The sequence below is a fragment of the Schistocerca cancellata genome, chromosome 1 (assembly GCF_023864275.1).
Source record: "Schistocerca cancellata isolate TAMUIC-IGC-003103 chromosome 1, iqSchCanc2.1, whole genome shotgun sequence".
NCBI classification, from domain to species: Eukaryota; Metazoa; Arthropoda; class Insecta; order Orthoptera; family Acrididae; genus Schistocerca; species Schistocerca cancellata.
The window spans coordinates 1124177152-1124204075 of NC_064626.1; the positions used below are offsets into that span (position 1 = coordinate 1124177152).

Consider the following 26924-nt stretch of genomic DNA (forward strand, 5'->3'; position numbering starts at 1 on the left):
AGTTTCCTTTTGTGGTTACAAGATTTTTTATTCCTTTAGTAAGCCAAGGTTTTTTGCATGGTTTCTTATAATTAGATTTAACTACTTTCTTGAGGAAACAGTTATCAAATTCTTTTACAAATGTATCATGAAATAAGTTGTATTTTAAATTACCATTGGGTTCCTTGTACACCTCAGCCCAGTCTAAATGCTGAAGATTTTCGCTGACATTTCTAAGTGTTGAGCCATTAATTGAACGTACGATTTTGGAGTCTAGTTTTGAATTACTGAATGGAGCTATGTCATATAATGTAACTAGCTGAGCACCATGATCACAAAGGCCATTCTCAACAGGACAAGAATTTATGTTTTTAAACTTATCTTGGTCTATAAAAGTGTTATCTATCAATGTGGTGCTGTCCTTTACTACCCGAGTAGGACAATCAATGACAGATGTCAAATTGAAAGTACCAAGCAAGACTTCCAGGTCATTCGTCCTATTACACTCTTTCAGTGAATCAACATTGAAGTCCCCACAAATAATAATTTGCTTTCCCCTATCTGACAGATAGCACAAGAAGGCATCCAAGTTTTCCAGGAATAAATGAACATTTACTGAAGGTGACATATTATAAAAGAGCCCTCCTTCAGTTTAAGTTGGCAAGAACATGATTCTGTATGTTGCACAAAGAACCTATATCCTCTACCACCTGGCTAAGACATGCACTTGGCTTGAAAAAGTTTGTGACCTGGTACCTGTCACCTAATTTTTCCAGCAAAATCTGGCCCACACCTCTTCCATGGCTGCTACCTAGCACCATAGCCTTCCTCTTACTTTCTTACCTCTGAATCACAGTCATTGAAGATAACTGATATACGTCTGTTTTTATTTGAATTTGTACAAAGTGTCTGTATTCTTGCTATTCACTGTCACAAAAAATCACCTCGAGTATGTAACAGGATGTTTCTCTCTTTGCAAAATTTATCTGGTTGTTCCAGTAATTGAGGAAAGACAGTATCCGCTACATGTTTTTTCGAGGCTGACATAGATTACTGACGTGCATTCAACCATTTTTTAACAGCAAAAGCCGCAACGCAGCACTCGTATCCAGGCATAGACGTGTAGTGGCATCTATCCTGCCCAAGGAGATTACAATACATTTTGAGCCCCTTGACGGGTTAGATTTTAACGTACCATAACCTCTTTCATCCCGCTGAAAACTGACGAAGGAGATCGGACAACTAATGACGAAGCTGTCAGCCGATGTTATCGAGCAACCTCTGGCGACCTGAGGACCTCCTTCTGTGCCACTTTGAACAGCCTTAGTTTTTGCGACTTGACATCTCGAAACTGACACACTAATTTAAATAAAATAACTATATTTAAATCTGTGTTATTATCATTACATTATAAATGTGCAGCATCTTGAAGCTATTGAATGTTGAGATAATGATCGTGGAATATTAATTTTGCTTTCTGAATGACCCTGCAATATCATTTTTGCTTTCTCTAGACAAATCCCGGCGCACCCGCTGTCGACCCAGCCTGAGGACGTGGTGCCAATACATGGAGTCTCTGGAGAAGATGAAGAGTACCCCATGGGCAACCAGGAGCATGGGATAGCCCTCATCTTGAACCATGAATTCTTTGAAGAAGACGTCCTTCGTAACAGAGAGGGCACAGAGATCGACAGAAACGCATTGATCCGTGCATTCACAACACTCGGCTTCGAAGTACGCTGTTTCGACAATCTGACATATAGGGAAATTCGCCAACAACTCAGACGAGGTAAGTAAGTCTACATCTTCATCTTATTCATATCTGCGTCTGTTCTCTGACAAAACATGTCATGGTGGTGACAGATTTGTATTGTATTTAGAATGGATAAATAGAGGCTAAGTTGATCATGCGGAGACGGATCCGCACTGTCTTGATGAATTCTGCCCTCCAAGCTGCCTTCCAAAACGGCAGAATATAAATATTTTGCATTCTTTTGTGCGTACCTACCTATAATTTGCAGGTAGTGGTCATCACCTGATGTTGAAGCTTTATTTCAGATCAAAACTGTGTGCCGGACCGAGACTTGAACTCAGGACCTTTGCCTTTCGCGGGCAAGCGCTCTACCATTTGAGCTACCCAAGCGTGACTCACGCCCCATCCTCACAGCTTTAATTCTGCCAGTACCTCGTCTCCTACCTTCCAAACTTTACAGAAACTCTCCTGCGGACCTTGCAGAACTAGCACTCCTGAAAGAAACGATATTGCGGAGACATGGCTTAGCCACAGCCTGAGGAATGTTTCCAGAATGAGATTTTCACTCTGCAGCGGAGTGTGCGCTGATATGAAACCTCCTGGCAGACTAAAACTGTGTGCGAGACCGAGACTTGGACTCGAAGGTAGGAGATGAGGTAGTGGCAAAAGTAAAGCTGTATGGACGGGACGTGAGTCGTGCTTGGGTAGCTCAGATGTTAGAGCACTTGCCCGCGGAAGGCAAAGGTCAAAGGTCCCGAGTTCGAGTCTCGGTCCGGCATACAGATTTAATCTGCAAGGATGTTTCATATCAGCGCACACTCCACTACAGAGTAAAAATCTCACTCTGGAAACATCCCTCAAGTTGTGGCTAAGTCACATTTACATATTTTACGCCCACACTGGAGCACTTTATTCAATCCATACACAATTAAGTGTTAATACTAGTTGTAGATTTGGCTTTCCTCTTCTGCTCCCAAAACGTCTTCATCCTTTTTGACCTGGCTGCCCTTTATTCATCAGCTATGGTGCATTTTTTGCGTTTAAATGTCTTTAGTTTAAAACTCTTGTCACTGTGTTTCAGGATCTTCTTCCCTTCTCTGCATTCAATTTGTTACATTGTCAAGCCTAACTCGTCTAAATCATCTTGAAATTCTTTGAACCAGTTGTTCTTGGTCTTACTTTTCCAAAAGTAGCTGAACAGTTGTTTCAGTAGCCTGCTTTCTGGTAGTCTGGAAATGTGGCAGAAAAAAAGCAACCCTCCTTTTCCGTATTGTGTCAATTATTGACCTAGTTTCTTGGTATACAATTTCATTAGGTAATAGTCGCCATTGTCCCTCTACTTGGTATTTTTTGTTTATAATAGTTCTAAGGATTCTTCTGAATGCCTTCTGTAGTTTGCCTGTGATTATTTGGTGTCCCTCTCGAACAGGTTGCTTCAGGTTTAATAGCATAGTGATAGTGTCTGAGTTTTGCATTTATCGAGAGACATTTCTTTTTGTACGTTGACCAGGTGATGCGCTGCGCTTGTTTCAGTTCAGTTGTTCTGCTTTCTACTGACATTTTCTCGTTTGAATTCCAGCTTATAACCTCCAAAAGATATTTGAATTTCTGTACAATTTTAATTTGGTTGTTATATTTCAGTGTAAGGGCTGGTGTTTCAACCTTGAAGGATGGCATCATTTCTGTCTTTTGAAAGAGATTCCTAGTCTGACTTCTGCTGCTATTTTTTCGAGTTCTTCAATTTGGTGTTTAGGCTCTTCCACGCTATTTGCGAGCAGTGCTAGATCATCAGCAAAGGCCAGGCATTTGAGTCAGATATTTCTGACAATCTTGGTGTTTGGTTGGCTTTCTTCTTCCACTCTCGCATGACTTTCTCCAATGCGCAGTTACATAGTATTGGTGAGAGACCATCCCCCTGTTGGAGTCCCGTCCGGATTTCAAATGATTCAGATAGTCCACCTGAATTTAACTTTTGATTTAGTATTCTTAAGAGTGAGTCCAATAAGATTAACGAGTTTCAGGTGCAATCCAAATTCCACGATGATTTTAAGTAATGACTCACAATGGATACTGTCATATCCTTTCTCTAAGTCAACAAAAGTGGTGACTAACTTCTTGTTTCTCACTCTTTGAAGTTTCATGTTCCACTTAAGGCTGATAATTTGATCTGGACAGCTTCTTTCAGGCGAAATCCTCCTTGATATTCTCCAAGTTCTTGGGCTAGTTGATTCCGAATTCTTGTAAAGATAATTGTAGACAAGATCTTACATGTGACATCAAGCAATGAAATCCCCCGATAGTTGTTTGGATCCAATCTATCGCCGTTTTTGTGTATTGGGAGGATTATAGCTCTATTCCACTCTTCTGGCATTTCCTCAGGATTCCAGAGGTCTACTATGTGCTTACGGAGGTTCTGAAGTGTTTGTTTATTTGCGTTCTTCCACAGCTGTGCGACCAGTTGATTCTTCCCTGCTGCTTTGTAGTTCTTGAGCCACCTAGTTGCTTCGATCGCTTCACTGAGATCTGGTGGTGTAATCTTCTCTGGATGTGTTTTGTTTTCTTGATGTGGTTCGAAATCTAGGCATTCTTTTGGTTCCTTGGCATTTAGTAATTCTTTGAAGTGATCAGCTAGAATGTTGGCATTGTCTTGATTATTGTGCACTAGTTTCCCTTTTTCATTTTTCATCATGAGTGTGGTTGGAATATACTTTGATCGATATTATCTGAATGTCCTATAATAGTCCCTTGTTTTATGTTGTTTGAATAATTCCTCTACAAAGTTTAGGGTTTCTTCCTTGATGGTCTCTTTTGATTCTTCTGATTTTCATGGCCGTTTGTCTTCTGGCAATGGTTAGCTCCTCCCGATATTTTTCAGCTGTCTTTTGCTAGTCATTCAGCCATGCTTTGTGCCTTTTCTGTATTGCTTCTACTTTTAGTACTACTATTAGTATAAATAAATGCTATCTCTGTATATATGTATGTAACAAGTGTCTGTGTACTTGATATTAATTTTAAGGAAATGTCCATGATAATGGTGAATCCAGGGCTCTGAGTGCCTTTCTGGCTTGCATGGCCCTCTAGTTCGATCACTTGTGTAGGTCAACTGCTTCCTACTTGATGCTGTATTCGGCCACGGTGCACCCATTTCTGCTAATATCGTCGAATGGTGGCATTGCACCTATTAAAATGTCGAGTGATTCGGCGATTACTACAGCTGGCTTCTTCAACTATATGAGGTCTGTTCAAAAAACTCCAGAACATTAGTAATGTCTTGCCAATGGCGTGTTGAAGTGAAATGCGCTTGGCATCTCTGTATACGCCTGTGTTTAATGAGTAGCTGGCGGCAGTTTCATTGTTGTACGTCTGTTAGTTATTGTCAGTGTGTAAGCTTCTCCTTCCCAATCGGCCTACTGGATTGCAACATAACTGACCGTGATCGCATATGACTAATGAAATTGTACAGTGAGTAAGACTATCGTTACCAAAGGAAAATAATGCCGGTTAGGTGGAGGGAAGTGTACAGTAGGCTCTTCTGAAGGAATTTTGAAACAAGTGGAATGTAATGCGTTGCTCATGAACTGCACAGGGGGAAAAAGCGTACCACGTAATGTTTACTACAAAAATCACTGATAGTACAAATAAAACATTGATTAGATAAAAAAGATAAACGGTCGCCAGCCCGCTAGGGCAATGAATCTCCAGAATCTTAAGAAAGGTAATGGTAAAAGTATTGAAGCAAATAATCATTGGCGTGGCAACAGAAGGCTGTCACGCTTTTCCACAGCACAACAATTCACAAGAAAATAAATGAATCATTAAGCACTGAGTTTGCAGTTACTTATTCTGAAATACTAAATTTTGAAGGTAAAGTTAAATGGAGTTACTGGTTAAATAAACGAATGGCTTAACTTAAACTTTGCGGTGTAATAAATTACTTTTGGTAACCTCAGTGAGACGTAATGCAAAATTTAGAAGAAGCCAAGCAATTTACTTTTGAGTATTGAAAGATTAAAATGAATTTACTTTAAGCAAACAGACAACTGATTTTATTTTTAATATAACAACAATAAGATACGTACCAAGTCAGCAGAAGTCACTCGCTAAGCTAAATACAAAATAAATGAAAGTGCGCACTCTTAATTTGTGCGGTATCTTTAGTTATTAGCTTTGCTATTGAAATTTTACGTTACTTTAAGCAAATGAAGTTAATACTAAAATTTGCAAATTAGTTTAGCTTTTGTTATGCAATACAACCCCCTCCCCCCCCCATGAACCATAGACCTTGCCATTGGTGGGGAGGCTTGCGTGCCTCAACGATACAGATAGCCATACCGTAGGTGCTACCACAATGGCGGGGTATCTGTTGAGACGCCAAACAAACGTGTGGTTCCTGACGAGGGGCAGCAGCCTTTTCAGTGGTTGCAGGGGCAACAGTCTGGATGATTGACTGATCTGGCCTCGTAACACTAACCAAAACGGCATTGCTGTGCTGGTACTGCGAACGGCTGAAAGCAAGGGGAAACTACGGCTGTAATTTTTCCCGAGGGCATGCAGCTTTACTGTATGATTAAATGATGATGGCGTCTTCTTGGGTAAAATATTCCGGAGGTAAAATAGTCCCCCATTCGGATCTCCGGGCGGGGACTACTCAAGAGGACGCTGTTATCAGGAGAAAGAAAACTGGCGTTTTACGGATCGGAGCGTGGAATGTCAGATCCCTTAATCGGGCAGGTAGGTCAGAAAATTAAAAAAGGGAAATGGATAGGTTAAAGTTAGATATAGTGGGAATTAGTGAAGTTCGGTGGCAAGAGGAACAAGATTTCTGGTCAGGTGACTACAGGGTTATAAATACAAAATCAAATAGGGGTAATGCAGGAGTAGGTTTAATAGTGAATAAAAAATAGGTGTACGTGTAAGCTACTACAAACAGCATAGTGAATGCATTATTTTGGCCAAGATAGACATGAAGCCCACGCCTACTACAGTAGTACAAGTTTATATGCCAACTAGCTCTGCAGATGACGAAGAAATTGATGAAATGTATGATGAGATAAAAGAAATTATTCAGGTAGTGAAGGGAGATGGAAATTTAATAGTCATGGGTGACTGGAATTCATCAATAGGAAAAGGGAGAGAAGGAAATATAGTAGGTGAATATGGATTGGGGCTAAGAAATGAAAGAGGAAGACGACTGGTAGAATTTTGCACAGAGCATAACTTAATCATAGCTAATACTTGGTTTAAGAATCATGAAAGAAGGTTGTATACATGGAAGAACCCTGGAGATACTAAAAGGTATCAGATAGATTATATAATGGTAAGACAGAGATTTAGGAACCAGGTTGTAAATTGTAAGACATTTCCAGGGGCAGATGCCGACTCTGACCACAATCTGTGGGTTATGAACTGTAGATTAAAACTGAAGAAACTGCAAAAAGGTGGGAATTTAAGGAGATGGGAACTGGATAAACTGAAAGAACCAGAGATTGTACAGAGTTTCAGGGAGAGCATAAGGGAACAATTGACAGGAATGGGGGAAAGAAATACAGTAGAAGAAGAATGGGTAGCTTTGAGGGATGAAACAGTGAAGGCAGCAGAGGATCAAATAGGTAAAAAGACGAAGGCTAGTAGAAACCCTTGGGTAACAGAAGAAATATTGAATTTAATTGATGAAAGGAGAAAATATAAAAATGCAGTAAATGAAGTAGGCAAAAAGGAATACAAACGTCTCAAAAATGAGATCGACAGGAAGTGCAAAATGGCTCAGCAGGGATGGCTAGAGGACAAATGTAAGGATGTAGAGGCTTATCTCACAAGGGGTAAGATAGATACTGCCTACAGGAAAATTAGAGAGACCTTTGGAGAAAGGAGAACCACTTGCATGAATATCAAGAGCTTTGATGGAAACCTTGTTCTAAGCAAAGAAGGGAAAGCAGAAAGGTGGAAGGAGTATATAGAGGGCATATTCAAGGGCGATGTACTTGAGGACAATATTATGGAAATGGAAGAGGATGTAGATGAAGATGAAATGGTAGATACGATATTGCCTGAAGAGTTTGACAGAGCGCTGAAAGACCTGAGTCGAAACAAGGCCCCGGGAGTAGACAACATTCCATTAGAACTATTGACAACCTTGGGAGAGCCAGTCCTGACAAAACTCTACCATCTGGTGGGCAAGATGTATGAGACAGGCGAAATACCCTCAGACTTCAAGAAGAATATAATAATTCCAATCCCAAAGAAAGCAGGTATTGACAGATGTTAAAATTACCGAACTATCAGTTTTATAAGTCACAGTTGCAAAATACTAACGCGAATTCTTTACAAACGAATTGAAAAACTGATAGAAGCCGACCACGGGGAAGATCAGTTTGGATTCCGTAGAAATGTTGGAACACATGAGGCAATACTGACCCTACGACATATCTTAGAAGAAAGATTAAGGAAAGGCAAACCTACGTTTCTAGCATTTGTATACTTAGAGAAAACTTTTGACAATGTTGATTGGAATACTCTCTTTCAAATTCTAAAGGTGTCAAGGGTAAAATACAGAGAGCGAAAGGCTATTTACAATTTGTACAGAAACCAGATGGCAGCTATAAGAGTCGAGGGGTATGGAAGGGAAGCAGTGGTTGGGAAGGGAGTGAGACAGGGTTGTAGCCTATCCGCGATTTTATTCAATCTGTATATTGAGCAAGCAATAAAGGAAACAATTGAAAAGTTCGGAGTAGGTATTAAAATCCATGGAGAAGAAATAAAAACATTGAGGTTTGCTGATGACATTGTAATTCTGTCAGAGACAGCAAAGGACTTGGAAGAGCAGTTGAACGGAATGGACAGTGTCTTGAAAGGAGGGTATAAGATGAACATCAACAAAAGCAAAACGAGGATAATGGAATGTAGTCGAATTAAATCGGGTGATGCTGAGAGAGTTAGATTAGGAAATGAGACACTTAAAGTAGTAAAGGAATTTTGCTATTTGGGGTGTAAAATAACTGATGATGGTCAAGGTAGAGAGGATATCAAATGTAGACTGGCAATGGCAAGGAAAGCGTTTCTGAAGAAGAGAACTTCGTTAACATCGAGAATAGATTTAAGTGTTAGGAAGTCGTTTCTGAAAGTATTTGTATGGAGTGTAGCCATGTATGGAAGTTAAACGTGGACGATAAATAGCTTAGACAAGAAGAGTATAGAAGCTTTCGAAATGTGGTGCTACAGAAGAATGCTGAAGATTAGATGAGTTGATCACATAACTAATGAGGAGGTATTGAATAGAATTGGGGAGAAGAGGAGCTTGTGGCACAACTTGACTAGAAGAAGGGATCGGTTGGTAGGACATGTTCTGAGACATCGAGGGATCACCAATTTAGTATTGGAGGGCAGTGTGGAGGGTAAAAATCATAGAGGGAGACCAAGAGATGAATACACTAAACAGTTTCAGAAGGATGTAGGTTTCAGTATGTACTGGGAGATGACGAAGCTTGCACAGGATAGAGTAGCATGGAGAGCTGCATCAAACCAGTCTCAGGACTTAAGACCACAACAACAACAACAACATGCAATACAAGAATGAGCAGTAACTGAGGCAGAAAATTTGGACTGAAACTGGTCATTAGCAAACACACAAGACTGGCAGTGAACAGTTAATCAATTTTCACATTCTGACGACACTCGGTGATTGCATGGAAAGGTAAAGGGACCGTGCCTGGTAATAATGTCTGAAGACAATGACAACGCAGGTGCCCTACAAGGTTTAACTATTGCAAGTTGCTATTCAAGTTAGTCATACTTTGTGAAAGAAATGTAACTGAGTAAAGCCTCTTTTAGTGGTTAATAAAAAAAAAAAATGAGAAGAAAAGAAAAGAATAGAAAAGGTACGAAGAAATGGTGAATAAAAAGAGAGTTTTAAAATCGTAAATGACCGTGAAAAAGGGAAAGAATGAAATGCAAATCGGACTTTGTATTACAGAAAAGCTATCGGACTTCGTGATTCGGAAAAGCTATTGTTGGGGTGGTCCTTGTGGCGTTTCTGAGCAAAAGTTAAACCAATTTCCACTACAAAAATTATTGAAAAAGAACAGAGAATAACAAAATGTAACTGACAGGGGGAAATCTTGTAGATAAGAGTTCATCCTTTACCATGTTAACATGTCTTCTTTCATGCGGCGTCCAGGTCTTCAAAAATCTCCTACTTCATTTCTGTGTGAAAAGTCTGCTCCGAAATCTTGCAATAAGTTTCATCGTCCAGGAATTTCTAATGTATACAAAACTGTCTTGATATTAAATGCAGTTTATTTTACGTTGCTTCCCTCCTCCAAATGTCATAACAACTTCCACAATATGTCTACACATTAATAAGTTTTTTCATCTTCATCAGATCACGTCTGCATTAAGCTTCCGCTCTCGAGAAACAATAGATGGATTGAAAAAAAGTTACAATTTTAGTACAAGGTGCATTCAAGTTCTAAGGCCTACGATTTTTTTTCTAATTAACTACTCACCTGAAATCGGTGAAACTGGCGTTACTTCTCGACGTAATCGCCCTGCAGACGTACACATTTTTCACAACGCTGACGCCCTGATTACATGGCAGCGGCGAAGGCTTCTTTAGGAGTCTGTTTTGACCACTGGAAAATCGCTGAGGCAATAGCAACACGGCTGGTGAATGTGCAGCCACGGAGAGTGTCTTTCATTGTTGGAAAAAGCCAAAAGTCACTAGGAGCCAGGTCAGGTGAGTAGGGAGCATGAGGAATCACTTCAAAGTTGTTATCACGAAGAAACTTGCGTAACGTTAGCTCGATGTGCGGGTGCGTTGTCTTGGTGAACAGCACATGCGCAGCCCTTCCTGGACGTTTTTATTGCAGTGCAGGAAGGAATTTGTTCTTCAAAACATTTTCATAGGATGCACCTGTTACCGTAGTGCCCTTTGGAACGCAATGGGTAAGGATTACGCCCTCGCTGTCCCAGAACATGGACACCATCATTTTTTCAGCACTGGCGGTTACCCGAAATTTTTTTGGTGGCGGTGAATCTGTGTGCTTCCATTGAGCTGACTGGCGCTTTGTTTCCGCATTGAAAAATAGCATCCACGTCTCATCCATTGTTACAACTGATGGAAAGGAAGTCCCATTCATGCTGTCGTTGCGCGTCAACATTGCTTGGCAACATGCCACATGGCCAGCCATGTGGTCGTCCATCAACATTTGTGGCACCCACCTGGATGACACTTTTCGCACTTTCAGGTCGTCATACAGGATTATGTGCACAGAACCCACAGAAATGCCAACTTTGGAGGCGATCTGTTCAACAGTCATTCGGCGATTCCCCAAAACAATTCTCTCCACTTTCTTGATCATGTCGTCAGACTGGCTTGTGCGAGCCTGAGGTTGTTTCGGATTGTTGTCACACGATGTTCTGCCTGTAAACTGTCACACCCACGAACGCACTTTCGACACGTCCATAACTCCATCACCACATGTCTCCTTCAACTGTCGATGAATTTCAATTGGTTTCACACCACGCAAATTCAGGAAACGAATGATTGCACGCTGGTCAAGTAAGAAAAACGTCGCCATTTTAAGTATTTAAAACAGTTCTCATTCTCGCCGCTGGCGGTAAAATTCCATCTGCTGTACGGTGCTGCCATCTGTGGGACGTATTGACAATGAACGTGGCCTCATTTTAAAACAATGTGCATGTTTCTATCTCTTTCCAGTCCAGAGAAAAAGAAATCAGGGGCCTTAGAACTTGAATGCACCTCGTATTTTCCCTGCCGTCGAGCGCTCATACCGCTGCGACGGTATAATTTATATCTGAGGGAACGAGTGTAGCGCAGCGAAATTCAAAGTCCTGCTACATTGGCCCCCTAAAACATTTAGCGTGGTAGGCTAGCAAACAATATAATAGATATACCTAAATGTCAATATATATATATATATATATATATATATATATATATATATATATATATATATATATATATACACTCCTGGAAATTGAAATAAGAACACCGTGAATTCATTGTCCCAGTAAGGGGAAACTTTATTGACACATTCCTGGGGTCAGATACATCACATGATCACACTGACAGAACCACAGGCACATAGACACAGGCAACAGAGCATGCACAATGTCGGCACTAGTACAGTGTATATCCACCTTTCGCAGCAATGCAGGCTGCTATTCTCCCATGGAGACGATCGTAGAGATGCTGGATGTAGTCCTGTGGAACGGCTTGCCATGCCATTTCCACCTGGCGCCTCAGTTGGACCAGCGTTCGTGCTGAACGTGCAGACCTCGTGAGACGACGACATATATATATATATATAATAGAGGGAAACATTCCACGTGGGAAAAATATATTTAAAAAGAAAGATGATGAGACTTACCAAACAAAAGCGCTATCAGGTCGATAGACACACAAACAAACATAAACATACACACAAAATTCAAGCTTTCGCAACGAACTGCCGCCCCATCAGGAAAGAGGGAAGGAGAGGGAAAGACGAAAGGATGTGGGTTTTAAGGGAGAGGGCAAGGAGTCATTCCAGTCCCGGGAGCGGAAAGACTCACCTTAGGGGGAAAAAGGGACGGGTACACACTCGCCCACACACACACATATCCATCCACACGTCTGCCTGTGTCTGTATACGTGCGGGTGGACATGTGTGCGCGCGCGAGTGCACACCCGTCCCTCTCTCCCCCCAAGGCAAGTCCCCCCGCCCCCGGGACTGGAATGACTCCCCACCCTCTCCCTTAAAACCCACATCCTTTCGTCCCCCCCCTCCCCCCCGACGAGGCAACAGTCTGCTGCGAAAGCTTGAACTCCGTGTGTATGCCCGCATTCGCCCGTGCGTCCATCAACCCGCCAGTGCCCCCGCTTGGCAAGTCTCATCATCCCTCTTCCCATATATATATATATATATATATATATATATATATATATATATATATATATATATATATATTTAAAAAGAAATATGATGAGACTCACCAAACAAAAGCGCTGGCAGGTCGATAGACACACAAACAAACACAAACATACACACAAAATTCCAGCCCTCGCAACCAACGGCCGCCCCGTCAGGAAAGAGGGAAGGAGAAGGAAAGACAAAAGGATATGGGTTCTGGGTAAGAAGTCATTCCAATCCCGGGAGCGGAAAGACCCACCCCAGGGGGGAAAAAGGACAGGCACACACTCGCACACACACACACACATCCATCCGCATATACACAGACACAAGCAGACATTTGTAAAGGCAAAGAGTTTGGGCAGAGATGTCAGTCGGGACGGAAGTACAGAGGCAAAGATGATGTTGAAAGACAGGTGAGGTATGAGCGGCGGCAGATTGAAATTAGAAATTAGCGGAGATTGAGGCCTGGCGGATAGCGAGAAGAGAGGATATGCTGAAGGGCAAGTTCCCATCTCCGGAGTTCAGACAGGTTGGTGTTAGTGGGAAGTATCCAGATAACCCGGACAGTGTAACACTGTGCCAAGATGTGCTGGCCGTGCACCAAGGCATGTTTAGCCACAGGGTGATCCTCATTACCAACAAACACTGTCTGCCTGTGTCCATTCATGCGAATGGACAGTTTGTTGCTGGTTATTCCCACATAGAACGCTTCACAGTGTTGGCAGGTCAGTTGGTAAATCACGTGGGTGCTTTCACACGTGGCTCTGCCTTTGATCGTGTACACCCTCTGGGTTACAGGACTGGAATAGGTGGTGGTGGGAGGGTGCATGGGGCAGGTTTTACACCGGGGGCGGTTACAGGGGTAGGAGCCAGAGGGTAGGGAAGGTGGTTTGGGGATTTCATAGGGATGAACTAAGAGGTTACGAAGGTTAGGTGGACGGCGGAAAGACACTCTTGGTGGAGTGGGGAGGTTTTCATGAAGGATGGATCTCATTTCAGGGCAGGATTTGAGGAAGTCGTATCCCTGCTGGAGAGTCACATTCAGAATCTGATCCAGTCCCGGAAAGTATCCTGTCACAAGTGGGGCACTTTTGGGGTTCTTCTGTGGAAGGTTCTGGGTTTGAGGAGATGAGGAAGTGGCTCTGGTTATTTGCTTGTGTACCAGGTCGGGAGGGTAGTTACGGGATGCAAAAGCTGTTTTCAGGTTGTTGGTGTAATGGTTCAAGGATTCCGGACTGGAGCAGATTCGTTTGCCACGAAGACCTAGGCTGTAGGGAAGGGACCGTTTGATGTGGAATGGGTGGCAGCTGTCATAATGGAGGTACTGTTGCTTGTTGGTGGGTTTGATGTGGACGGATGTGTGAAGCTGGCCATTGGACAGGTGGAGGTCAACGTCAAGGAAAGTGGCATGGGATTTAGAGTAGGACCAGGTGAATCTGATGGAACCAAAGGAGTTGAGGTTGGAGAGGAAATTCTGGAGTTCTTCTTCACTGTGAGTCCAGATCATGAAAATGTCATCAATAAATCTGTACCAAACTTTGGGTTGGCAGGCCTGGGTAACCAAGAAGGCTTCCTCTAAGCGACCCATGAATAGGTTGGCGTACGAGGGGGCCATCCTGGTACCCATGGCTGTTCCCTTTAATTGTTGGTATGTCTGGCCTTCAAAAGTGAAGAAGTTGTGGGTCAGGATGAAGCTGGCTAAGGTAATGAGGAAAGAGGTTTTAGGTAGGGCGGCAGGTGATCGGCGTGAAAGGAAGTGCTCCATCGCAGCGAGGCCCTGGACATGCGGAATATTTGTGTATAAGGAAGTGGCATCAATGGTTACAAGGATGGTTTCCGGGGGTAACAGACTGGGTAGGGATTCCAGGCGTTCGAGAAAGTGGTTGGTGTCTTTGATGAAGGATGGGAGACTGCATGTAATGGGTTGAAGGTGTTGATCTACGTAGGCAGAGATGCGTTCTGTGGGGGCTTGGTAACCAGCTACAATGGGACGGCCGGGATGATTGGGTTTGTGAATTTTGGGAAGAAGGTAGAAGGTGGGGGTGCGGGGTGTTGGTGGGGTCAGGAGGTTGATGGAGTCAGGTGAAAGGTTTTGTAGGGGGCCTAAGGTTCTGAGGATTCCTTGAAGCTCCGCCTGGACATCAGGAATGGGATTACCATGGCAAACTTTGTAAGTAGTGTTGTCTGAAAGCTGACGCAGTCCCTCAGCCACATACTCCCGACGATCAAGTACCACAGTCGTGGAACCCTTGTCTGCCGGAAGAATGATGATGGATTGGTCAGCCTTCAGATCACGGATAGCCTGGGCTTCAGCAGTGGTGATGTTGGGAGTAGGATTAAGGTTTTTTAAGAAGGATTGAGAGGCAAGGCTGGAGGTCAGAAATTCCTGGAAGGTTAGGAGAGGGTGATTTTGAGGAAGGGGAGGTGGGTCCTGCTGTGACGGAGGACGGAACTGTTCCAGGCATGGTTCAATTTGGATAGTATCTTGGGGAGTTGGATCATTAGGAGTAGGATTAGGATCATTTTTCTTCGTGGCAAAGTGATATTTCCAGCAAAGAGTACGGGTGTAGGACAGTAAGGTTAAATCTGGGAGTGGGGCTGAAGGTGAGGCCTTTGGATAGGACAGAGGTTTCGGATTGGGAGAGAGGTTTGGAGGAGATGTTAACTACTGAATTGGGGTGTTGTGGTTCCAGATTGTGTTGATTGGAATTTTGAGGTTTTGGAGGGAGTGGAGCTGGAAGTGGGAGATTGAGTAGATGGGAGAGACTGGGTTTGTGTGCAATGAGAGGAGGTTGAGGTTTGCTGGAATGGTTGTGAAGGGTGAGTGAGTTGCCTTTCCAGAGGTGGGAAACCAGGAGATTGGATAGTTTTTTAAGGTGGAGGGTGGCATGCTGTTCTAATTTGCGGTTGGCCTGTAGGAGGATGCTCTGAACAACCGGTGTGGATGTGGGAGAGGAAAGATTGAGGACTTTTATTAGGGACAGGAGTTGATGGGTGTGTTGATTGGCTGAGTGGATGTGTAGGTGAAGGATTAGGTGGGTGAGGGCAATGGATTGTTCGGTTTGGAACTGGTATAGGGACTGATGGAAAGAAGGGTTGCAGCCAGAGATGGGAACTTTAAGTGTGAGGCCTTTGGGGGTGATGCCAAATGTCAGACAAGCCTGAGAAAATAAAATATGGGAGTGTAATCTGGCTAGGGCGAAGGCATGTTTGCGGAGGGAATGTAAATAAAACTTAATGGGGTCGTTGTGGAGGTGTTGTGAGGGTGACATGGTACTAGAAGGTGGAAAGTGGAACACGAGGCTGAAATGAAAATGAAAATAAATATAAAAATATATGGGGAGAGATAAAGGTAAAACTAGAAAGCAAATGGAGATCTGGTGTGAAAAAAGGCGAAAAAAGGTTGGTTAGAGCTGGGCTATGTTGATCCTATGGTGAACTTGTGTAGGTAGATAATGATCTGCATAAAGGTTAGGTGGTTGTGTTGCCGCCAAAACACGTTAAAGGGTGGAGAAATACGGGAAAATTTCGAAAAAACTACGTGAGGATGTATTAAAAGGGTGGTTTGGTGGTGGCAGATTATGGAAATGAAGCTAACAATTGTCTGATGAAGAAATAATGACGTTAAAACCTGTGGGAAGCGGCTAAAAATGATCGATGATGTGAGAAAAACGGAAATGGAAATAAAGCAAAAGATATTAAAACTGGCCGAAAAGGTTGTTTAATAGCTGAAAGGAACTGTTTGTGAACTGGAAACAGCGGATTTTATAGCAGCGGTAGTGTTGAAAGCGGAAAAAAATTTTTGGTTATGGTTTGGAAGTGGGTTACGTATTATTACGTATTATTGAGTATATATCGGCGGGATAAAACTGTATACTGGATTACGGTAAAAAAGGAGAAGGTGAATAGAAAGTAAAACTGCTGGCAAAAACAGAAGGAGGAAATAAGATGACAGAAAAGACTACGAAATGTAACAGTGACAATAACAATAACAATAACAAACGTGATTGTTGGGTTCAAATTAATGATATGAATATAATAGAGGGAAACATTCCACGTGGGAAAAATATATTTAAAAAGAAAGATGATGAGACTTACCAAACAAAAGCGCTATCAGGTCGATAGACACACAAACAAACATAAACATACACACAAAATTCAAGCTTTCGCAACGAACTGCCGCCCCATCAGGAAAGAGGGAAGGAGAGGGAAAGACGAAAGGATGTGGGTTTTAAGGGACTGCCCCCGGGACTGGAATGACTCCCCACCCTCTCCCTCAAAACCCACATCCTTTCGTCCCCCCCCTTCCCCCCCCCCGACGAGGCAACAGTCTGCCGCGAAAGCTTGAACCCCGTGTGTATGCCCGAATCCGCCCGTGCGTCCATCAACCCGCCAGCGCCCCCGCCTGGCAAGTCTCATCATCCCTCTTCCCATATATATATATATATATATATATATATATATATATATATATATATATATATATTTAAAAAGAAAGATGATGAGACTCACCAAACAAAAGCGCTGGCAGGTCGATAGACACACGAACAAACACAAACATACACACAAAATTCCAGCCCTCGCAACCAACGGCCGCCCCGTCAGGAAAGAGGGAAGGAGAAGGAAAGACAAAAGGATATGGGTTCTGGGTAAGGAGTCATTCCAATCCCGGGAGCGGAAAGACCCACCCCAGGGGGGAAAAAGGACAGGCACACACTCGCACACACACACACACATCCATCCGCATATACACAGACACAAGCAGACATTTGTAAAGGCAAAGAGTTTGGGCAGAGATGTCAGTCGGGACGGAAGTACAGAGGCAAAGATGATGTTGAAAGACAGGTGAGGTATGAGCGGCGGCAGATTGAAATTGGAAATTAGCGGAGATTGAGGCCTGGCGGATAGCGAGAAGAGAGGATATGCTGAAGGGCAAGTTCCCATCTCCGGAGTTCAGACAGGTTGGTGTTAGTGGGAAGTATCCAGATAACCCGGACAGTGCAACACTGTGCCAAGATGTGCTGGCCGTGCACCAAGGCATGTTTAGCCACAGGATGATCCTCATTACCAACAAACACTGTCTGCCTGTGTCCATTCATGCGAATGGACAGTATGTATATATATATATATATATATATATATATATATATATATATATACACAGGGTGTTTCAAAAATGACCGGTATATTTGAAACGGCAATAAAAACTAAACGAGCAGCGATAGAAATACACCGTTTGTTGCAATATGCTTGGGACAACAGTACATTTTCAGGCAGACAAACTTTCGAACTTACAGTAGTTACAATTTTCAACAACAGATGGCGCTGCGGTCTGGGAAACTCTATAATACGATATTTTCCACATATCCACCATGCGTAGCAATAATATGGCGTAGTCTCTGAATGAAATTACCCGAAACCTTTGACAACGTGTCTGGCGGGATGGCTTCACATGCAGATGAGATGTACTGCTTCAGCTGTTCAATTGTTTCTGAATTCTGGCGGTACACCTGGTCTTTCAAGTGTCCCCACAGAAAGAAGTCACAGGGGTTCATGTCTGGCGAATAGGGAGGCCAATCCACAACGCCTCCTGTATTTTGGATAGCCCTAAGCAATCACACGATCATCGAAATATTCATTCAGGAAATTAAAGACGTCGGCCATGCGATGTGGCCGGGCACCATCTTGCATAAACCACGAGGTGTTCGCAGTGTCGTCTAAGGCAGTTTGTACCGCCACAAATTCACGAAGAATGTCCAGATAGCGGGATGCAGTAATCGTTTCGGATCTGAAAAATGGGCCAATGATTCCTTTGGAAGTAATGGCGGCCCAGACCAGTACTTTTTGAGGATGCAGGGACGATGGGACTGCAACATGGGGCTTTTCGGTTCCCCATATGCGCCAGTTCTGTTTATTGACGAAGCCGTCCAGGTAAAAATAAGCTTCGTCAGTAAACCAAATGCTGCCCACCTGCATATCGCCGTCATCAATCCTGTGCACTATATCGTTAGCGAATGTCTCTCGTGCAGCAAGCAGTAATGGTAGCGGCGCTGAGGGGTTGCCGCATTTGAATTTTGTATGAATAGAGGTGTAAACTCTGGCGCATGAGATGATACGTGGGCGTTGGCGTCATTTGGACCGCAGCTGCAACACGGCGAACGGAAACCCGAGGCCGCTGTTGGATCACCTGCTGCACTAGTTGCGCGTTGCCCTCTGTGATTGTCGTACACGGTCGCCCTACCTTTCCAGCACGTTCACCCGTCACGTTCCCTGTCCGTTGAAATTTTTCAAACAGATCCTTTATTGTATCGCTTTTCGGTCCTTTGGTTACATTAAACCTCCGTTGAAAACTTCGTCTTGTTGCAACAACACTGTGTTCTAGGCGGTGGAATTCCAACACCAGAAAAATCCTCTGTTCTAAGGAATAAACCATGTTGTCTACAGCACACTTGCACGTTGTGAACAGCACATGCTTACAGCAGAAAGACGACGTACAGAATGGCGCACCCACAGACTGCGTTGTCTTCTATATCTTTCACATCACTTGCAGCGCCATCTGTTGTTGAAAATTGTAGCTACTGTAATTTCGAAAGTTTGTCCGCCTGAAAATGTACTGTTGTCCCAAGCATATTGCAACAAACGGTGTATTTCTATCGCTGCTCGTTTAGTTTTTATTGCCGTTTCAAACATACCGGTCATTTTTGAAACACCCTGTATATATATATATATATATATATAATAGAGGGAAACATTCCACGTGGGAAGTGTACTTCCGTCCCGACTGACATCTCTGCCCAAACTCTTTGCCTTTACAAATGTCTGCTTGTGCCTGTGTATATGCGGATGGATATGTGTGTGTGTGCGAGTGTATACCTGTCCTTTTTTCCCCCCTATGGTAAGTCTTTCCGCTCCCGGGATTGGAATGACTCCTTACCCTCTCCCTTAAAACCCATATCCTTTTGTCTTTCCCTCTCCTTCCCTCTTTCCTGACGAGGCAACCGTTGGTTGCGAAAGCTAGAATTTTGTGTGTATGTTTGTGTTTGTTTGTGTGTCTATCGACCTGCCAGCGCTTTTGTTTGGTAAGTCTCATCATCTTTCTTTTTTAATATATATATATATATATATATATATATATATATATATATATATATATATATATATATTCATAGGAGAGGCCATGTGCATTCATAGGGGATAATCTTTGTCAATACTTACTTTCTAAACCTATATACTAAATACAATTGTTACAGTTTTGATCCTTGTTACACAATTAATATATAGTTACATACAGTTTGTCTGAAGAAGCTGCTCGCCAGCGCAGTTAATGTTGTGTGCTTCCAGCATTGGTTTCCCAATGCATCTCTGGCAGCATGTAGTCTTTGCGCATGCGCAATAGCATCATTGAATTTCGCGTGCGGCAGTTTCAAAATTGCTGTGTTATGACAGTCTTGAACAGTATTCACTTTCACATAGTGTTCATTACAAATTGTTATTCCAGCATAAATGGCGTGTTAAGTCCGGAGATACCATAAGATTGAGCGTGTGCATGATCTGAAGCAATGTCCATGTCTTCTGTTACGACACAATACTCCAGGTCCTTGTGCGTTTTCGTGACTATATATGGTCGATGTAATTTTTAGTCTCCACATCGCCTACGACAGGTGCTGAGTTTTTTTGTCTCCAAAGCATCTGAAGGCCGGCCAGGGACAACGGCGTCGATGTTCGCAAAGGTAGGTGTTTCATCACATTGTCTACACTCGCCAACAAACGTTTATTTGCAGTGTGAAAATCCTCATTATCGTCGAAGTAAATTGCAGTTTATATCGGTTTACAAACAAAGTTTCACAAATAACACAAAATTCGTCGTTTATAACGTTCACAGTTTAACACAGTTTGCAACACCTTTTTTGCCATATTTACATTTTAACAAAGTTCACTGTGTCCCAGCATGTTTACATAGTTAATTATGAAAGCTTACATTTCGTGGTCACATTTCGAAATATGTTGACAATATGCAAAGTTTTAACACATATACAAATACATATAAATTTACAAGAATATGCATGTGAAATATTTATACTAAAAATTGTTCTAAGTCCCATTGGCTTTCTTTTATTGGGGTATTAATTTTTTTTATTCAGGTTTGGGCGTGCCAAGGGATATCAGACTTAATATTTAAAGCATGGGCTTTCCTTCATTTATTATTTCTTTCTTTCTTTTGATTCCATATCTTGGCTAGTGGTTGACCAGGCTTGTAACGCCGTCAATATTCATGTCTTTTTATTCACACCTAAAAGTTTACTGTCATACAACAATATATTCTCACATTCCATAAACAAACAATACCCAGCTGCAGGAGGTGGTAGGATAATGGAGAAAGAAAGAAAGATAGACTGGAAGAAACTATTCACTACCTATAAACTACCAAATCCTACAGCTAATACATAAAAAGAGAACATAATACATTATAACATTTTCATCACCTTCAAGGGGTGTGTGAAAGGAGGCACTTACCATTTACCAAATCATGGGGAAATGTAAGTCTCCTTACGTTACGTCTGTGTAGTGTAACATCATGACAGGCTCTCTGTTTGTGTTCTGACTGTTCATATGACTAAGTGTATTATACCTTAACAAATCATTGCATGAGTAAATCACATATCCGCTCAGTACTTCCTCATTATCTCCACTTCTTGTGGACACCGTCTATACAACTGGAAAATATATCTCACAGAGATTGTCTCTCTCATACTGTGTATTATATAATAACATATCAAATTTCCTCTCAAGAGTTCAACCATGAACTTTCTTCTACTTTAGTGAAAGTTAAACATCATGTATGTTGTGTATATATTATTTCTTTCTATAAAACATAAATAAAGAACATAGTATTATAATTGACAGTAAGATGTCTCTTTCTCATGGCCGTTGCTCAACGTCGGCTGCACGGGTGATCACTGCTCCTTTGCACTTACCTTGCATAGCCTGAAAAGTCAAATGTTGTCTTCAACGTAGATGTAATTTTGTCATCTGTTCGCTTAAGTGGAGGTGTTGTACGAGTCACAAAATGGCCTTAATAACTCTCCTATCTTTTGCTTCCTCAGGGTTTTCTGTCATGTGTAAGTATAATAAAGGCTGACATGGCACTAAATTTCACTTTCGTATACACAAATGTATTCACATGAGGGCTGTGTAAAAACTATATTTCAACTTAAGTTCCTTACGAAGTTACACTTCTGAAATAAATTAAAGTTAATGTGTTTTCAAGTTACATTCTTATTACACTTCTTTCCACAGCTGCTTTTCTTGCAAGCGTTCATTTTGAAGGGCACTGAAAATAGATTCGCATATAATGTCTTGTACTCACGTGTTCTAACTCATCACAAATGTTTTCTTTAAAACTGAAATTCTTATGTAATCTTAAAGATGTAGACTGTTTACTCACTTCTCTATGTAGCACAATATTGCCAAAACATTCTCACTCATTCCTTACTCAAATATTCATCATAATATATATATATATATATATATATATATATATATATATATATATATCCTTATACATTAAACATATTCCTCATCAAACATTAATATATCACATACGTGGGGCCATTTGGCACTTCCATTCTCATGAAACTCCAATAATATTTTCCTCAAATAATCTCTTGTCTCCATCAACTACTTCACAGTAACTTACCTTCTTATATTAACTTAAATATTAACTCATTCATACTGATCATTCATTCTTACATCCTCATTCATTCTGCTACATACCTATGTCATTACTGATCTCAATAGCTATTATCTCCTGTCATTAGAGTGCCTTGAAATAACTAACTAATTGTTGATTCACCTTATAATTTACAATTAATAACAAATGTAACCTGTGTAGATCTCATTCCTATATGAATATCTTTTCTCATTCAGTAAGTGTACTCAACTGGGTTTACATTCCCTTCATAATTATGTGTACAAGTGTAACTACAGTATATAATTTCCATAAATTAACGTTTGTGTTCTTAGGCTGTATAACTTAATGTTCGTGTATTCAATACAAATATTTATGATCTCGTTATCACAGTGACTTGCTCATGTTCAAATTAGTTGTCATTATATTATGTTGGTTTAGTGCACAAAGGGTTTCAAACGTCTGTGGGGATGCAGCCCCCTCGGCTTGTGAGATAACGGGTATTCTAGGGAGTAACAGCCTGGGTGAGGTATGCTTGCTATTCTGAAAGGACCTGAATATAATAGCTGCTATTTTCTGTTCAGTTGTTTTAATTTTGTAGACTTGGGATGTGAACGCAAAAGAACAAGGTCATCAACCTGATAGGTTTGTGTATTTGTAACATGTTTGTCATACTTCTCTTTCCTGATCTTAGCTTTATTGCACAACATAGTGTATGCCTGTCTTACTTTCTCTTCCAAAGGTGTATGTGTTGTGGATGCGGTTAGCTTTGGAATGGGCATAGTCCACTTGTTCTGTTCAGGTTTGTTTAATAATAATTCCTGTGGTTGGTATCCTGTTGAGGCATGAGGCAAATTGTTTACTATCTGCTCAAAGGGTGCTAAAAATTCGATCCACTTCGTGTGTTTGCAAGGAGAATGTATTCTCATGAATTGACCAAACTCTCTAAAAATCCTTTCTACAGGGTTCCCTTTCGGATGAAATGCTGATGTAAGAATATGTTTGATGTTATGTGTGGCAACAAAAGATTTCCATTTTCTTCCCGTAAAATAGGGGTTTGCCAAACCTTGTAAAGTAGCTGTTAGTCAAACGTCTAGCAATAGCAGATGCATTGACAGTACGGATAGCATACAATTTTAAGTATTTTGAGAAGACATCAAGTACAGCAACGATGTATTTCACACCTCCACGAGCTTTGGGATAAGGTCCGGCGATATCTAATGATATTAACTCCAAAGGTTGGGTTGGTACAATAGGATGTAATTCATTCAAAGATGATCAGTTGGAAAATTTTGCTTTTTGGCAGATGATACATTTACGAACAATTTTCAACACTCTCCGACGCAGATTGGGAAAATAACAATACTGTACTATTTTATCAGTGCATTTGGTGACTCCGTAGTGTCCCCAAGTTTTGTGTGTGAACAGAATAAAATCAACATGCGCGTCGGGTAGACAAACACACCAATGGTGCGAGTCTGGGGTACGCCTATGAAAAACTACATTTTTGTGTATGGTGCCATATTTTTGCAAGTGTGAAGACGGATCTGTACGTAATTTCTTTTTGATGTTTGACCACCTGTGGTCGCTGTCCTGAAGTGAAGCAAAGTTCTTGCACATATTGCGGTAGTGTGGGGCGTATGTACCATCGTACATAAGTAAGATGTTAAAGTCTGATGTTTGCTCGGAAAGTTCCGAAAAATCCTGTATGCCTTGCAGCAAACGGGACAGGGCATCGGCTACTACGTTTGATTTACCTTTAATTTAAATAATTTCGAAGCTTTATTCTTGGAGTGAAAGGCACCACCGGGTGAGCTGTGAATGAAGCAATTTGCATGATAGCAAGAAAGAAAGGGCTTGATGGTCTGTGTATATGCGAATATGTTTACCCCAAAGAAAGTAGCGAAACTTACGGAATGCCCAGATAATGGCAAGACCCTCCCGCTCCGTCACCGAGTACGACCTCTCGCACTCCGTGAGCGTGCGGCTCGCAAAACTTATCGGTTTGATGACAGATTGTCTTGATTCGGATTGAATTTGAAATAGAAAAGCTCCAAGGCCGTATGATGACGAATCCGTGGCTAGGCAAAAATCTGACGTCATATCAGGGTGGCAGAGGAGGGGTGCGTTCACCAGTGCATCTTTAATAGCCTAAATCAGCTTGGCTAAACTCTGTCCATCTCCAAATTGCGTTCTTTTTCAGTAGAGTTATCAGGTGAGAGCTGTTCAGATGCTGTTGTGAAACAAACTTGCGAAAGAAAGAAGATAATCCTAAGAATGCTTTCAACTGTTTGCGGTTTTGTGGAGGAGGGAAATTACGAATAGCATCAATCTTCTTAGAATCGGGACGAATGCCTTCCGGCGAGACAATATGGCCTAAAAACTTGACTTCACGCCTTCCTACTTTGGACTTCGAAAGATTTACTGTGACTCCAGCTTGTGAAAATTTAAATAAAATTTCTTGTAACAGATCAATATGTTCCTCCCACGTATTTGTTGCCACGGCAATGTCATCGAGGTACGCCGTGACGCGTGACAACAAACACGGGCCGAGAACGGCGTCAAGCGCCTCAATGAACACGCCCGCGCTTACGCGCAAACCAAAAGACAACACACAAAACTGATAACTGCGTCCTTCACAAAGGAAAGCAGTGTATTTACGACTGTCATTGTGAAGGGACACCTGCCAGTACGATAAGCGGAGGTCAATATTAGTTAGGTATTGTACATTATAAAATTTTAGCAACTGTTCGTCCAAGTTGACGGGTCTTGTGTTAACTGGTATAATAATTTTGTTGATTTCACGTGCGTCTAGCACCAATCTGATGTTGCCATCTTGCTTGCCTACTGCCAGTATAGGACTGCAATAAGGGGAATGTGATTTTTCTGTGACACCCCAGGTCAACATACGCTCAATTTCACGTAAAACTGCAGGTTTCTTCGCCCATGGAATATTATAATGTGTCCTACAATAAGTCTTATGTGGCTTAACATCCATTTTGTAGCTATAACCTCTGATTACACCAGGTCTCTCACTGAAAACTTGTGCATAATCACATAATAATTTGTACAATTCTTCTTGCTGTTGTTTCATTAAATAGTCAGATTCGACACATTTCTGATACAATAAATCCTGCTCAATCTCCTGATAGTCTGAATCTTCAAGTGTTAAATTTACACTAACTATGGTAGGATATACCAATTGAAATTGACTTACTTCGTAATGTTTTTGTCGTGGTTCAATAGTCTTGTTAAGTTCAGCATTAATTAGTTGTTCTCCTTCAGATAATTGACATATGCCATTACTTAAATCTATGATTGCTTTGTGTTCATTCAAGAAATCCATCCCTAGGATGCAGTGGACGATGAGCTCGTCTACAATCAGAAAATTACACTTGAACTGTGTATTGGAAAATGTGAAGCTAACAAGGGCTTGCATGCGTATGTTCTTAGATTTAGTACCTGTGGCACTAACCACGTGGCATTTCTGTACAGGTAATGTAGGTATGTTTATAATTTGTTTCAATTCATTATAGAATGCGGTTGACATCACACTTGCAGCAGCACCAGTATTGAATAAAATTTGTACATCATAATCATTATGCCGTAGCTTGTATGAATTCTTTAACACAGCTGTCTGATTTAATGTTTTTCTCGTCGGTTAATTCCTGTTCTGCTGTCATTTTGTCATCGTACCTGACGAAACAAACCATCACAGCCATTGCGCTCTTACAACACCTCACGACCGAAGCACGAGCGCTTAGCTCGGTCGACGACTGTTTTCCGTCGTCTGCTGTGTTTGGCTGGGTTCATTGACCAGCTTCACTATGTTTACATTTCCGCCCGGTTGGCGCCCACGCGTCAGCTGATGGCGCGCCGCAATTGTTATTGCTACTTCGTGGCGGGGAGTGCATGACTGTTCTGGGGAACGGCGGCGGATTCCGTGGAGGGTTATGATTTGTCATGCGTGAATTTTGTGTGTTCCACATATTGTGTAGGTGATTGTTGGGATTGTTATTGTTTTGGTGGTAATTATGTCTGTTATATGGCATGTTCCTGTCAAAGTAGCCCGGGTTGTACCGGTTATTCTCATGTCTTCCATTGCGGTTGTTGTTGTACTGTCTGTGATTTTCATTTTGCATGTAGTTACCATTTTGATATGGGTGATAATTATTGTTGTTATTATTATTCCACGAACTTCTGCGGTTGTTCCTACCGTCATACACGTTTCCATTTGAATATGTTTCGCGCGGAGGCATCGTATTTTGTCGCGGCGCGGACGGATGGTTCCACCAACTACCGTCACTACGGTTCCTTTGGGGTGGGTGCTGTTTTTGGTTACTAATAAGAGTAAAATTTGAATGGCGTGAATCGCCTCTGTAAACTACGTCCATTTGATCTAAGAAGTTTAAGAAAGTCTTAATGCCATTCTCCGGTACTCCTATTAATCTGTCTCGGTATGGAAAGGGTAAGTGGCTCTTTAAAGTGTCAATTATCGCTGGCAAGTCAGCTGGTTTGGACCAGTACAGTGTCTTGTCTAGGTACCTCTCAAAGTATTGTCTTAATGTCTCTTTTTTTTTTTTAGGGTCAT

The 26924-nt window shown here is 41.8% G+C and overlaps 1 protein-coding gene across 3 annotated transcripts in view; it reads left to right on the forward strand.

Annotated features, from left to right (window-relative positions):
- Positions 1-26924, forward strand: part of LOC126092467 (caspase-6-like) — a 231855-nt gene that overhangs the window by 50782 nt on the left and 154149 nt on the right. For all 3 annotated transcript variants that reach the window (XM_049908074.1, XM_049908083.1, XM_049908092.1), the window contains exon 3: positions 1494-1768. In XM_049908074.1, the coding sequence (XP_049764031.1) occupies positions 1494-1768 (275 nt within the window). The remainder of the gene's footprint in view (positions 1-1493; positions 1769-26924) is intronic.